At 42.8% G+C, this 15,472-nt stretch overlaps 1 protein-coding gene across 3 annotated transcripts in view; it reads right to left on the reverse strand.

Moving 5' to 3' along the window:
- Positions 1 to 13,621, reverse strand: part of Fmr1 (synaptic functional regulator FMR1) — a 38,607-nt gene extending 24,986 nt beyond the window's left edge. For all 3 annotated transcript variants that reach the window (XM_067762031.1, XM_067762030.1, XM_067762029.1), the window contains exons 1-2: positions 13,465 to 13,621; positions 12,219 to 12,747 (exon numbers count right to left, since the gene is read on the reverse strand). In XM_067762031.1, the coding sequence (XP_067618132.1) occupies positions 12,219 to 12,269 (51 nt within the window). In that variant the 5' untranslated portion in view covers positions 12,270 to 12,747; positions 13,465 to 13,621. The remainder of the gene's footprint in view (positions 1 to 12,218; positions 12,748 to 13,464) is intronic.
- Between the last annotated feature and the right edge of the window lie 1,851 nt (positions 13,622 to 15,472).

Consider the following 15,472-nt stretch of genomic DNA (forward strand, 5'->3'; position numbering starts at 1 on the left):
GACAAGCTTTACTTTAGCATTAAACACCTGATTTGCGCCAGTCAACATGGTTTTGTCCCGGCCAGATCCACATTAACGAACCTCGCTGTCTTTTCTGAGGATTGCTACGCGGCATTTAGGGGGTTAAGATACTTGGCTTGGATATCATACGTGGTTCCAGGCTCTGGATCAGGGACTGGTATCAGTCTTAGACCGGCCATAGTGACGAATTGTCACACGTGATTGGTTGTCACGTCCTGCACGAGGTGCCCCTGCTTCTACTGATAATGGCGGATCTAGAGAGGACAACTCGATAAAACCCGCACCCCTGAGTCATTGTGCCGAGCTCAGGGGAGGGAGGACCCTGTTAAGGGTTAAGATCGGTACTCAATGGTGACGAACCGGATTGTTAGGGACTTGATTTTGACTATGGATAGGAATTGATGACTTTGGGCTGGTAGGTGCAGTATTCTGCCACCTTAGTAGGTCGGGGTGAAACCCTATCGAAATGGCTGGTAGGCTAATGCTGCACCTGCCCACGTCCCGTTAAAACCGTGGCGGGCCTCAAGGTACGTTCCGGCTCCGTCGCCGTTAAGTTGGTGGTGTAGGTGCGGTTGAAGATTTTCCCGCTTTGCGTCCGGTCTGGCTCTGAACGCATTACTCATAAGGTAATGCGTCAACCCTCGCGTGGCCTCCCTGCGCAGCATAGATAACCACGGGACCGTTGAAGGGCGACTACACAATCGGCTCCGGATAGCGGCCTTGAGGGGGGACTTCTTAGAATGGACACGAAGACGAAGAAAAAGGAGGGTAGGAGTGACGGCGAAAGTCGTCATGGTGCGGGGGACGCGACAGGTGCGGAGAGTGCTCCGAAGCAGGTCGCCGCCAGCCGGGAAAGCTCCCGGCGGGTCAAAAGGGCTGATCAGACGGATCAGCGCAGGGGTTTGGTTTCAAACCCCGTAGGTACGGGTAGTTCGGTTAGTGGAGGGGTGTCGAAACCGACACCCAATGTAGGCCCATATGGGGCTGTGACAGGGAAAGGCAGAGGTCCGACGAATGCGACGGAGCAGCCCAGTACTAGTAAGGAAGCCCTGTCGCGAGGAGCTTTCCCAACGGGAGCCCTGGGGTCGAAGCCTGCCGGGAAAGGTAGGCGATCGACGCCGCGTAGGAAAGCTCTGGGTGATCGGCGCTTAGCTGAGAAGATCTTGGAGCGCTACGGCGGAAGGGATGCAGCTCAGATGTCTGAGAAGCATTCCCGGACGCTGGAGTGGGCCAGGAGCGTCGTAGCTTGCGACGACCACACACCGGTGTCGAACGATGCGGGTGAGCAGCAGGGTTTGGGGGCTATGAAGCGGCAAAGGTCGGATGAGCGGAATGCCTCAACGACAAAAAGGGCCCGAGGAGGTGGGGACGCAATTTCGTTTAGCGAAATCGCTAAACGTGCAGGCTCCATCACCCTCGGGGTCCTGGATAGGAGTAGGGAGGATGGTGCCATCTCCCGAGAGGAGTGGCCGTGGGTCGCCAGCGCCATATCAGCGGCCTTTATGACCGCTGTTATGGAGAGCCCAGGTACGCGGCCATGCTTCGAATACTCGGGGTGGTATCATGGTTTTAGACTGATTACTTGTGCTGACGAGCGGTCGGCCTGTATCTTTAAGAAAATAATTTCTTTGGTAGGGGAGGTCTGGAGGGGGGCCAGACTCGAGGCCGTGGAACGGAGGGATCTCCCCCTTCGACCGAGGGCTCGGGTGTGGTTGCCTGCCGGGCCATCTCAGCCGGAGAAAATACTCGAACTAATGCGTTACTGCAACCCGAACCTTCCGACGCATAACTGGAGGGTCCTCAGAGTAGAGGAGGCTGTTGGGCCACGTCGGCAAGTGCTGATTCTGCTAAACGCAGAGTCCACCGGTCCTCTCTCTGACACGAGGGGAGTTATCTCCTATGGCCTCGAGCGTGTGGTTCTTAAAATCTACCACGCCGATTCCAGGGGGGATGGTTCCTCTCCCACAGAGACTGTTCGGGAGGTGGAGGCGTCCGCAGGGGAGCCAGTACCCATGGTTGTGGATGCTGACTCCGCTAATTTGGACAGCGAAAGCACTGTTGACGTCCCGTCAATAGCGGGATCTGTCATCAGTGCTAGTCGTCTGGATGATAGGGCCGAGGAGGAGCTCCTGGCCTCCGAGGGCGAATCATCGATGGCGGGATCCGTCATCAGTGTAAGTCGTCTGTTGGGGGAGGAGGAGGACCTCCTAGTCTCCGAGGGCGAAGCCGCCAAGGATGGGGTGCAGAAGAAGAAGAGTGGTGTTGATGGAAATCCGTCAAATCAATCTTCAGCATTCTAAGGCGGCTTCCGCAAACTTGTTGCTCTGTCTTGAGAAAGGCGGAGTGGATATTGTCCTTGTCCAGGAGCCGTGGCTGAGTAGTAACGGCGGAAAAATTTCTGGATTAAGGACGGGAAAATTCAACACCTTGGTGCATGGGGAGGCAGGTAGGCCTAGATCCTGTGTGCTTATTAAAAAGGAATTTAAAGCTTTTATTCTCTCTAATTTCAGCAATGCTGACGTAACCACGGTCTGCCTCGAGCGAGGCAGTAGCGAATTGTGGGTGGTCTCAGCGTATATGCCCCATGGGGACGTAACGGGACCACCGCCTGTGATACTGGGCGAAATCACCGCTGAAGCAAGGCGGAGAGGTGTTGGCGTAATCATAGGTGCCGATGCTAATGCACACCATAGCATATGGGGGAGCTCGGATACGAACACCAGAGGTGAGTCTTTATTTACTTTTATTGTAGATGAGGGACTTTGTATATGTAATAGGGGGAATGACCCGACTTTTATTACTGCGGTAAGGGAGGAGGTCTTGGACCTCACCCTGGTTAGCAGAGAACTGGAAGATCGGATATCTGGATGGAGGGTTCTCAACGAGCACTCTTTCTCTGATCACCGATATATTCAGTTCTCGGTGAATGAAGAACGTCCCGGTAAAATATCTTTTAGGAACCCTAAAAGTACCAACTGGGACTTGTATTGTAGGAAGTTGGGAGAGCTATTGCCTGAGGCGCCTATCGCTGGTTCGGACCTGTCCGAATCTGAAATAGACGATCTGGTGGAAAACTTCACCTTGGCAGGCAATAGCGCCTTTCAACAGTCCTGCCCACTGAAAACTTACAGGGGGAAGGGCAAGCCGCCCTGGTGGTCTGATTCCCTTGACGACCTAAGAGCGTCCAGTAGGCGGCTCTTTAATAGAGCCAGGAGGAGTAGACTACCCTCGGACTGGGAGCTCTATAAGGTGAGTCTGGGGATTTATAAATATGAAATAAGGTTAGCCAAGCGGGATTCATGGCGAAGCTTCTGTGAAAACGTGGAGGGATGCAATGAATCCGCGAGGCTTAGAAAAATACTCTCTAGGAATCCCGCCCCTCGGGGGTATCTGAGAGATGATGGTGGGGACTGGTCGATGAGTAGCGAGGAGTCCCTGAGACTTTTACTGGACAATCATTTTCCCGATGTCCCAGTTGCGCAGGGATCTTCGCTTGCGTGGTCGGCGGTTGCTGGCCATGCAGAAATGCCTGCCATCCCACTACGGGAAAGTCAAATATCCTGGGCTATAAATTCGTTCAAGCCCTATAAGTCACCCGGTCCGGATGGCATCATTCCTGCGCAACTTCAAAGGTCTTTAGGGATTTCCTGCCGCTGGTTGGCCATCATCTACACTAACTGCCTCAGGCTTAACTATATCCCTAGGTCGTGGCACACGGTTAGGGTCATCTTCATTCCGAAGGCCGGCAGGGGCTCTCATGTAACACCTAAGGATTTCAGGCCAATCAGTCTCTCGTCGTTTCTTCTTAAGACGCTTGAGCGGCTGATTGACCTGTACCTACGAGAAAGGATACCTGGGGGGTTACTGTCGGCTTCACAGCATGCGTACTGCAAAGGCAGATCGACGGAAACGGCTCTCCATTCGATTGTAAAGCAAATAGAGGGGTCTCTAGAACATAAAGAATATGCTCTGGGTGCCTTTCTAGACATCGAGGGGGCTTTTAACAATGTTCTACCGGGGGCAATCGAAAGAGCTCTGGTGGGTTTAGGAGTCGAAGCGGCTCTGGTTGAATTTATTAGCAAACTTCTATGCGGCAGAATTGTCGCAGCGGAGTGGGGAGGAGCCATAATAAGGAGGAAGGTGTGCAGGGGCACGCCACAGGGAGGTGTCCTATCTCCTCTGCTCTGGGTTGTGGTAGTCAACGAGCTTCTTGTGGAGCTGGAAGCCAATGGCTGTCGGGTGGTTGCCTATGCAGATGACCTCGCTATCCTAGTCAGGGGCAAATTTCTGGGCACCCTGCGCGATGTTCTGCAGGGATACCTGGATACTGTGGCTAGGTGGGCTGAATCATGTGGAGTGGCGGTCAACCCGGGAAAAACAGAATTGGTTCTTTTTACAAGGAGATATAAGATACCCGACTTCAGAACTCCTTCGATTGGAGGGGTACCGTTGGTACTTACTGACAGGGTTAAATATTTGGGAATTGTTCTGGACAAGAAGCTGTCCTGGAGGCCCAATGTGGAAGATAGGGCCAGGAAGGCCGCGGTTGCCTTGTACTGCTGCAGGGGGGCTATCGGAAAGAGATGGGGGCTCTCGCCAGGAGTAGTACACTGGCTTTATGAGATGGTTGTCAAACCGATTCTGCTATATGGGGTGCTGGTCTGGTGGAAAGCACTGGACACGGCGAGCACCTCCAAAATGCTAGTGTCAGTGCAACGGACGGCGCTTATCGGCATCAGTGGCGCTATGAGAACAACACCTACCTTGGCACTGAATGTCATGCTGAATATACATCCAGTAGATATTGCGGGAAAGGCAGCCGCGGCCCGGTCGTTGGTCAGGCTTCGTGATATGGGTTATATGCTTTCTGATTTCGGACACTCTAGCCTTCTTACTAGTTTCGACTTTATCCCGGACAGGACGGACTATTGCATGCCGGTGGCCGCTCCCTATACAACCTTCACCCCAGTCATTCCCCCGAGGGAGGAGTGGAGAAGAGGAATTATCTGGGGCATGGGACCGGTTAACTTGTTCACGGATGGGTCGAAGTTGGACGGAAAGGTTGGCGGGGGGGTCTTTTGTCAAGAGCTAAATGTAAGCCGCAAGTTTAAGTTGGCTGATCACTGCAGTGTATTCCAAGCGGAAGTTGCTGCGATTAAGGATGCGGTGGATGAAATGCTATCCAGCGCTACTACGGTTAGGGAATTTAACATCTACTCTGATAGCCAAGCGGCTATAAAAGCCTTGAGCTCAACTACAGTGCGATCGAGGGTGGTCTGGGAGTGCCTGACCACACTTGCGATTGCATCGAATTATTTTACAATTAAGATTATCTGGGTCCCGGGCCATAGTGATATTCCGGGTAACTGTCAAGCGGATCTCTTAGCCCGAATCGGTACAACTGAACCGGATGAAGATGGCTGTAGGGATTTCGGGATTCCGCTAGCCACCTGTGGATTGCTCTTCCATAGCTGGGCCTCGAGTCAGCTCAGCAAACGTTGGGCGGACACTACGTCTTGTAGGATATCACGATCTTTCTGGCCGAAAGTGGATGGCAGGAGGTCTGCTGAAATAATTGGGTTCACTAAGGCTCACCTATCAATGGTCATTGGGGTTTTGACAGGGCACTGTCCCATGGGTATCCATGCGGTACGTCTCAATATATTGGAAACTCCATCCTGCTGCAGCTGTATGGAGGATGATGAGGTGGAATCACCAAATCACTTTATGCTTGACTGCCCAGCTTTTGCCAGAACTAGGCGAAAGTATTTTGGTCGTGACTCACTTGGATCTCCCGAGGAGCTATCCAAGGTTGAGATCGGGATCATTCGGAACTTTATCGTTGCTACCCAACGATTCTCTAAGTAGTTATATCTACGTCACCGTTAGTTTAGTTTATTATATGTGGTATCACAACGGACCGTCATGTTGTCCAAGTGAGCTTCCTCTCATCAGGGAAGCTACCACCCAACCTGACCTGACCTACGCGGCATTTAGGAGGGGTTTTCAGGTTGATACAATATACCTTGACTTCTCCAAAGCATTCGATAAAATTTCTCATAAAATTTTAATTGCGAAATTAGCTTGTTATGGGTTCCACTCTACGTTCCTACAGTGGATTAAATCTTACCTGCACAACAGAAGTAATGTTGTAAATATTGACGGTGTTTATTCGAAACCATTTTGGGCCACCTCTGGAGTGCCCCAGGGCAGTATTCTGGGCCCTTTACTATTTATCTTGTTCATTAATGACATTAGCTCTTGCTTCTCATCTACCAAATGTCTGCTTTATGCTGATGATCTCAAGATCTATTCTGAGATCAGTTGTTGTAATGATGTCGTTGTTCTTCAATCTGAGATTAATAAGCTTTATATCTGGTGTGTTAAGAACCGTCTTTTCCTTAATATAAGTAAGTGCCACACTGTGACGTATGGTAAAATGCTGAGGCCACTTCATACCTCCTATCATATTGCAGAAACCTTTCTTCGAACGAATCTTGAATTTAAAGACTTGGGGGTATACTTCGACTCAAAGTTTAATTTTAACACTCACGTCAGCTTCACAATTTCTAAGGCGCTTTCAATGCTTGCTTTTGTCAGACGCCATTCCGCAAACTTCTCTGACCCCTACACACTCAAAGTTTTATATACGTCCTTTGTGCGGTCCAAACTTGAGTATGCGGCTTTCATTTGGCGGCCCTACCACACAGTTCACATCAACCGCCTGGAGCGGGTTCAAAAAATCTTTATGCGCTTCGCGCTTATTTCATTACGTTTCTCTGAACCGATCCCGTCTTATGAGTCTCGATGCCAACTAATATCCTTATTATCCCTTAACAATCGCAGAATTCTTTTGGCCTCGTTGTTCATTTTCGATCTTTTCACGGGCAAAATTGACTGCGCGCTGCTTCTTGAAAGACTATGCTTAAATACTCCCTGTAGAAACCTCCGCCACTTTGAAATCTTTTTCATAGGGCTGAGTAGAACTGTTTATAACTCAAAAGCGCCTATTAACAGAGCCCTATCAGAAATTAATTGCTTCTCTAGTGTTTTGGATATTGATTTCTCCGACTCAAAATACGCTTTTCAACTTAAACTAAAAAATTACTTAATCTGTAATAATATAAATTCTTCTTGTTAATGTTCTCCATTGCCCCTGGCATAGTGGTCCGAAACCTTTTTATAGATGTTTCTGAGGGCCTTGACTTGGCCTTCAATCAGATGTCTGTTTGGTTACCCTGGTTTCTGGATATTCAGCAGAAACTCTCTGTTCAGTATTTCCTTTTTCTCCTTTAAGGGGAGTATTCTCGCTAATCTTTGTCCAGATAAGGTGGAGGGCTGCAAGGATTCCATGATCTCACCCACATTCGCATCGAATTATTTTTTATACAAATTATGTGGGTGGCAGGATATTCTTGGCAAGTGTCACGTTGCGAACTGAATGTAGTCGCCGGTATACTTGAATATTCCACAAGCCAACTGCATTGAATTAAGTAAGCAAACGATGCGGGGGCACTACGTTGTTGGATGAACATTAGGGCGGGTCGATTTAAAAATCGCTCATTGCTCTGTGAAAATCGTATTCTAAGGATCAAAATAAGAAACTTTGCCGAAGGAACCATACCTCTAAAACGAATTCTGATGTCCCCCCCCTTTGGGTCGAACTTTTGGGTAGGGGCAATTTCAATTCTACCTGCTGTGTCTTGTGGTGGCTTAAAAAAAACAACACAAGCAATTTTACGATCTGCAATTGTGTCACAGTGATACCTTCATTTTTTAAAACGGTTGAATAAAAAACCCACCCAACTATGTTTACGACATGCAAATGCATCACAGTGATGCCTTGGTTTTAAAAAAGGGTTGTAAAAACGCTAATTTCTAATAATTTTTTTTTAATTTCTTTTCTATTACTAAGTTAAATTCATTTTTTCATTTACATATGTTCTGACTAAATAAATTTCTAAAGAGAAAAATAAACTCCAAAAAGAAAAAGCATAGGCATTTCAAAGTGGGATTTTTCAAAATTTGCCCCTACGACCCAAGAGGGGGGGGGGGGGGGGGGGGGGGGAGGCATCAGAATTCGTTTTAGAGGTATGGTTCCTTCGGCAAAGTTTCTTATTTTGATCCCTAGAATATGATTTTCACAGAGCAATGGGCGATTTTTTTGCCTCCCCGCAAATCGACCCGGCCTAATGAACATCTTGCCAAATGCAAGTTCTTTTTGTTCAGCAGTTTGCTCAAAGCGGACGGAGAATATTTTAGGTTATACTAAAGTTCATATATCCATGGTAATGAGAGTCCAAGCAATGCACCCTTGCCTTAACAGCTCCGGCTGAAGTTCGTCTCAGGCGTTAGGTATATTTGCACACCGCTAGATCGCCCTTCTGAGTTGACCGATTTCTGCATTCTGGATTCTGTCAATCCCTTCCATTATGTTGGAGTTAGATATATTGAGTGTTCCCTGGTGTATTCCATTGCCACCGCTTAGCTCAGCGGAGAAGCAACTGACAAGATTTATTAAGCAGCCAAAACTGTTTAAACGGCTAAGCGAAAAATAAGGAGTTAACTCAGCATTAGTGCGGCCGTCTGTCTAACCTTTAATATACGATGGATAAATAAAGTAGACATTTGAGTAAAAATGTGTAAGCAAAGAAGTTTTTTGATATAATGAAATTGGTGAATCCCCAAAATACTCTCAATTACTGGAGTAAAGAATTGGCCAACATAACTTTGATTCATCTTACATAAAGAAAATAAGTGTGTTTAGCTGCTGCTTCATCTTTTAAGCAACAAAAAATGGGATGAATGCATTGGTAAAGACAGCTTATCGCAATTTGTATGTAGCAGCAAACAAAACTCAAAACAATCGCACAAACAAAAACACATACCACTTGAAAGATGTAAGAAGAAGAATGTGTAAAAAATAAGCTTTGGTGGAGCTGCAGTAGCAGAGCATAGCTGCCGCACTTGTGGCGGCGCTTGCAGAGACAGTGGCATTTGCAGCCGGCACATTTTTAGAATCATAAAATGAGACATAATAATAAATGGGAAGATCATGCAATAAGATAAAAATAAATGAAAAATTGATGAAGAGGAATTCTACGCAATGCTAAAACAAGAAACACCAACAACAAAACGTTATTCCACACGATAGCACCAATGCTACACAACAGTATACACACACACGTGCCAATGAATAGCCCCAACCGCATCAAGCACACCAAATTGCGAACGAAGTGGATACACAAAGCGAATGCGCAAGAAATAATACGACAAAGGAGTGGAGTAGAATGACTGCTTACTACTACGACGACAACGCTGGCGATGGCGGCAACCACGACGGCGAGTACGACGATGGTTAGCTTCGACGAGCATCGCATCGTTATGCTTGGATGTGGGCGAGTAGAAGAGTTTATCAAAATTGGAAGGGATAATGAAAGGGAAAATCTATGGCGCTCAAGCGTGCGTGCCACTAATTGGGTGGCGAGCGTAAAATTTTAAAAACATCCCAATCAAAATGGAAGTGAGCGCAACTCTAAATTAACCAACAAATGTAACCGGAATGCCGCAAGTGGGTTGAGTAGGCCGTATCGGTCTTAGATATTTAAAGTGTCTAACCTGTAGACATAGCAGCGCATAACATGAGCATGAAAATTTGTAATAAACTGTAAATTTGGTACGTCATTATGGGTGTGGAGTTGTTGCGCTTGTGGGTGGTGCGCCGGCTGTTAAAATATATTTATATGCTTTTTTTGCCAATGCATTTTGAGTATGCCACAATTAGGCATCTATTAACAATGGCAATAAAACAAACAAGAAATGTTATATACCCAGTTGTGGGTATTGTTTGAGTAGTGGCAGCAAAGTTCCATGAAGTTTTGGCAGCGTGCATCGCTAGAAGCTGGTACCGTAGACGTTCCAAACAGATTGGGCGAGGATAAAAGGAGAGTCCTGCACATGATCGACCAAACACGAAAGGCGTGGAAAGTTTCGAAGATCATGTTGAAGTCTTAAACCCTTAGACTAACAGTTACTTTTATCATTGTAAAGAGGGTTCTGTACTCATTATGGGCATTCTGACTTGACACTACCTTCTGGCGTCAAATGCTTTTAAATTAGGCCTTGTAAGTGATAGCAGATGTAGGAAGACTCCAGCTATAAGGAGTGGTACAGCTATAAAAACTAGAAGCACAAAGTATTGTAGGTTCTAGAAAGTTTCTCGCATTTGCCAAGAGAAGGCAATTAGTTGTTTTAGAACGTAGGTCCTGGTTTCTGATAGGGGTTTTCTTAGTTAGGTCGTTGAGCAAGCTTCTGGTAACACAATGGACTCGTTCAGTCTATGTGAAGTCCTCAGGGACGCATATCTTGCAGCGCTTTTAAATGGTGTGTTCGTCATTAAACCACCTTCGATATTATCACAAACAGAACGGCATATCTTTTCATGAGCTTTTCTCTAGATATAATCCAAAGGCCATCCCACTTGTTGGAAAGAAAAATGTTATGTTTGTTTTCTTTGATACATTTTTTCCCTGTTAATGCTAGAAACATATAGGCAAAGTCTTCCACTTTTTCGTATATATTTGATAACAGTAGCGATTCAAGGTGTCAAGGTCAATTGTTAGCGTCAGCAACGCAAGGCGATTCCTGTAACAAATATGAATGTATAATACACATATTAAGCAGGCGAGTCTCTGGCGACCCCAAAACCTTCGGGCAGTGTCCTCATCGCTACAACATGACGAGCAAGTAATTTGTATCGTTCTCATACTCTTTCATCGCAAGATAAAACAAGACTAATACGCCAATTACACGGCTCAAGTATCCTTATGCCAATTACCAATTTGCACAAGGATTTGCCCGGTGTGTGCACTGGTTGCGCTATTTGCGCAGAAAACTGCGCTAAAATCAAAACGATTTTGATATTTACGCATGTCTGCAAATATTGCACATGCTTTTTTCTTCGTGTGTGGTGAATGTTACACAGTTTACCTGTGGTTCCTGATAATATAACATCAGTAATTATTGCTTTAAAATGTTAATATCGAAGGCGCAAGGACCATCTCTAGCTTGTAACAGGAATTCACACAAATTCAATAGTAAATAATAATTTTTTATACAATTAGAACACATGTTTCATTTGTTGCGGTAGTTGAAAAATGAATATTGCGCAGTGCTGCAATGAGTTGAGCTGGTCTTGCAATTAAAATATATATTTTATAAATACAATGGAAAATAAATGCTTCTGTGCGAGTTTTTCGACTAATACCGTGAATTACCAGCACTGTGGAAAATAAATAGTGAATTTTTATAAAATTAATGCCTTTTTTATACAATTAAAATACATGTTTCATTTGTTGCGCTACTTTAAAAATGAATATTGCGCAGTGTTTTTGAGCCGTGTATGTAAAAATTTTCATTTGCACAAATTTCGTCGTTTTATATTTGCGCAAGGTTTTTGTGTCATGTATGGGCCGTATAATACGCAGATCGGAACAATCTATTTGACTAACACAAGGAGGTGCGAAATCCTGATTCATAACGGCTGAGGACTGCACATATCCGTATGGTTCCTCAAAAGTTTGACAGCGTTTTCGACGTTGCAACAACGTCTAGATCTTAAGATGGCAAATTTTGTTTCGGACTATTCAATATGTAATGCCGCTCGTCTATCGCGTTTCTTTTATGATGCGTATAACTATCTAACAATATGGTTGCTAAGACAACTGGGTATAAAAATAAAGCAGAAGCACTAACGACCAACAATGACGTCTAACCCGCCAACGATAAAGATGATGACATCCAATGCTGACTTCGAGCGCTAGCGCGTACGCGACCGCGAATCTCACGCTACTTTGCGCATCATTCTGCCTTCAATGTTTTACATTCGCTTTTAGCCATACTCATGGCGGCATAAACCAATACTAATGGTGACACTATCAACACTGATTTATTAATATCCAAAAAAAGTTAAAATTAGAATTTAGCGGCACCTAAACGACTGAATGACTTCCCGACGTGATCACTTGATCAAGTATTTTCTAGTAATATTTCTCCCTAGTTTATATCAAAAATTTTGTTATTATAAAACCAAAACGCACGTGTGTTTAAAAAAATTGTATATATAGATAAATATGTGGACAACTATTATTTTTATATAAAGAGTATATTGAAAACAATAGTTAAGGATATTTACTTACCTTATAATAGGCACCGTTGTCGAGCCTCACTTCGACCATTAAATCATCCATTTTGTTAACGTTTTCCTTGCTTTCTTCCAGTTTTTAAAATAATGCAATTTTTCAAATTGCAGCAAGTTTCTTGTGTTGTTATTAGTATTATAATGAATGAATAAAATGTCAAGTATGCACGTTTAATTGATGTTGAACGCTGATGATGATGCGCAGATATATGAACAGTCCAAAGTAAGCAAATGTGTAGTACTAAGCGTAGGGCTTTTCCCTGTTTATAAATAACTTCTTCCACGTTCTACTAAAATCGGTGCAGCGCTTTTGTATAAGCGCACCTTCTTCTGCGGGCTTAATTGTAATTCAATTTGCTTCAGTCTTTCAATTTTATTTAAAAAATATGTTTGCTTTTTATATTCACCCCTCCACTTCAACACTTCACAGCATAAATACGTAGTTCTTACTGCTCTTGTTACTTTTTCTTCTTTTTAATAACGTCTTCTCCTCAAAGTATATGAATATTTTCGTTTTATGCCGCTTCCTGCAAACAAAAAAATAAAATAAAACTATACAATTACAAACTTAAATTTAAAAAATTAGTACAATTTATATGTAATCAAACTGTTCAACCATTATATCAAATCACAAAAAAAAAGAAAATTAATTTGCAATATAAACACGCAAAGCAGTTTAAATATTTTTCTTGTTTATAGTTGTCATTTTACTGTTTTTCTGCTAAAATTTTACTTCAAATTTGATTCGTTTTATTTTGTTCAATTCATATCTTTTCGGCATTCCTTTATTTAGCCAAAATTTGCTTTTCTTTTTTTATTCCTACACACAGTAGACCGAAAAATTTTTCAATCCTCCTCCAACAACCAAAAGCAGCGCAGTCAACACTACTGCCGGCCGCGGCGAACGTCACAGTCAGCGCTTGACAATTCTACTCATCGAAGCCCCAGCAGCAGTCGTCTTAATAAGAATTCGCTACTGTTTTGCTATACAAGCGCCCAAAATTTGAGTTAATAAAATAATGCAAATTTTTTTTCTTTGCATATTTAAATTTGCAACATTTTTACTAAATTAACAACCGAATTTTCTTGAAGAAATTTTTCATGCAGAGCTTCTGCCTTTATTCTTCCGTTTGCTACTGCTGTTTTCTTCTTCTTACATACACGCACACTTCCAAGCCGCTGTGGTGCATATTTTTTCTTCTAACCCAATTAAATTTTCGCTAAATTTACTAATTCTAACGCACCTTTACCGTATTCCGACGTCAAATGATGAGTTTCTACTATTTTTTATTATATTTCTTTTTAATTTAATCAGTTTTACTGTGAGTTAATAAATTTTCTTTAGACTTTTTCTGTACGTCGAACGACGACCAACGACGAATGAACAGATAAAAGAGGAAAGAATAAAAAAATGTACCTTTTTGCTTTGCTGTGCAAAGAAATGTTGCACAAAACTCTGGCACGCAATGAATTTTTATCGTTTGCTTTGTTGTTATTCGCCAGTGTTGCTTGCTTATTAGAAAAATGTAACATTAATTTTTCATTAATTCAAATAAATCAATGCAAAATCAAGTAAAAACCATATGTTTTGGTAGTTCTACTGTCATATTTAACCCTCACAGTTTCTACGACATTACTAAGTTCTGCGAAAACGGATAAAATGTGTTTATTTGACTTGTTGGATGTAAATTGTGTCCCCTTTATTTACAATGTTTTTCAACACTATTTTATGGTGTGATAGAGCAAGTAGTATTGTGTTGTATCAACTTTTGTCCCACTCTCACTAATTTGAAAAGCATTTGAATTCAATTTTTAATTCTTCCTCTTCCAAACAAAGAATGCGGTTGGGAGCACGGTTGCCTCTTCCGTACATTTGGACTAAAAATGGTTATCTATAACGCCATTTCGTCCGCTGGTAATTTTTTTTTAATTTTGGTCCATTTTACGCTGTAACCAAGATTTTTGTACTTTTGTTTTTCTCACTGAGTTAAAAATATACAATACCGCCCACAAAATTTGCCACACCATCAATAACATGCTTGAAACTTGGAATATAGTTCAGAACCCGATGACAATGCAATAATAAGAAAAAATCGCCGCTAGGGGGCGCAAGGATCGAGATATTCACAAAAATCGTATTTGTGGTCCGATTTGGCTCATATTTGGAACACATAATATATACAAGAATAGAAAGCGACCTATGATGTCCGATTTGGCTGATATTTGGAACAAATATTACATACAGTCCTATAGATGTGACTTCAAAATATATTGGAGTTCGCGGAGAGACAGGCATACGTGGCGCAGAGTCGAGTAAAGTCTTTGGAAGGCTTATGTATTGAGGACTTAGATTGTAAAAAATTGTCAGGAAAGAGTTCTTGTAATAATGAGTCACTAAATAGAATGAGAAATAATAGGCAATTAAATAAAGACCAAAAACTTGAAAATAAAATAATAAAAAAAAAAATAATTTTAAGTTAAACGGTTTTATTGAAAACAATACTTACATGAAGTAATAATAATACTAAAACTAAAAAATAATTAGGTAAGTACTAGTCATCACACTCCTCATCAATCTAGGGCGTTGATTAGACAAATAAATAAAAGGCTTGGACGCGTAAAATTTCTATTGATAGTCATAAGTAACCAACCAACTGAACCTTAATCAAGTTATGCTATGCCTGACATTTTTAGAAATTTCAAGCGCCCAACCCTTTTATTTAATTGTCTGATCAACGCCCTAGATTGATGAGGAGTGTGATGACTAGGGCCTACTTAATTATTTTCTAGCTTTAAGTATTATTATTACTTAATGTAAGTATTGTTTTCAATAAAACCGTTTAACTTAAAAACGTTTTTTTTTTTATTATTTTATTGTTAATGAAACAAGTGGCTAATCACAAAATCTTTTTAGGTGCAAGATATTTCGATGGGTTATCAAACACTTCTCGTGATCGATTTTTATCACTTCTTGATATTAAAAAAAAGTTGTTAGAAATGCACATGCACCTCAAAGAAATTTGACGGAGTTTGCCACTGATGAAGTCATTCTTGAATTGAAAACGAAATCAAAGCATGAAACTTACTTACTTTATATTAAGTACACTTACCACTCCGTTAAATTATGTTGAAGTCATGCGCGCAAGCATATCGATAGGTAAGAGAGTTTGTAAAACAATATATCGACATACCAAAAAAAATTAACTCTTAAAAATTTTTTACAAAGAAGTCCTATGTCAAAATTATGAAAGT

Source organism: Eurosta solidaginis, chromosome 1, assembly GCF_040869045.1.
Source record: "Eurosta solidaginis isolate ZX-2024a chromosome 1, ASM4086904v1, whole genome shotgun sequence".
Lineage (NCBI taxonomy): Eukaryota > Metazoa > Arthropoda > Insecta > Diptera > Tephritidae > Eurosta > Eurosta solidaginis.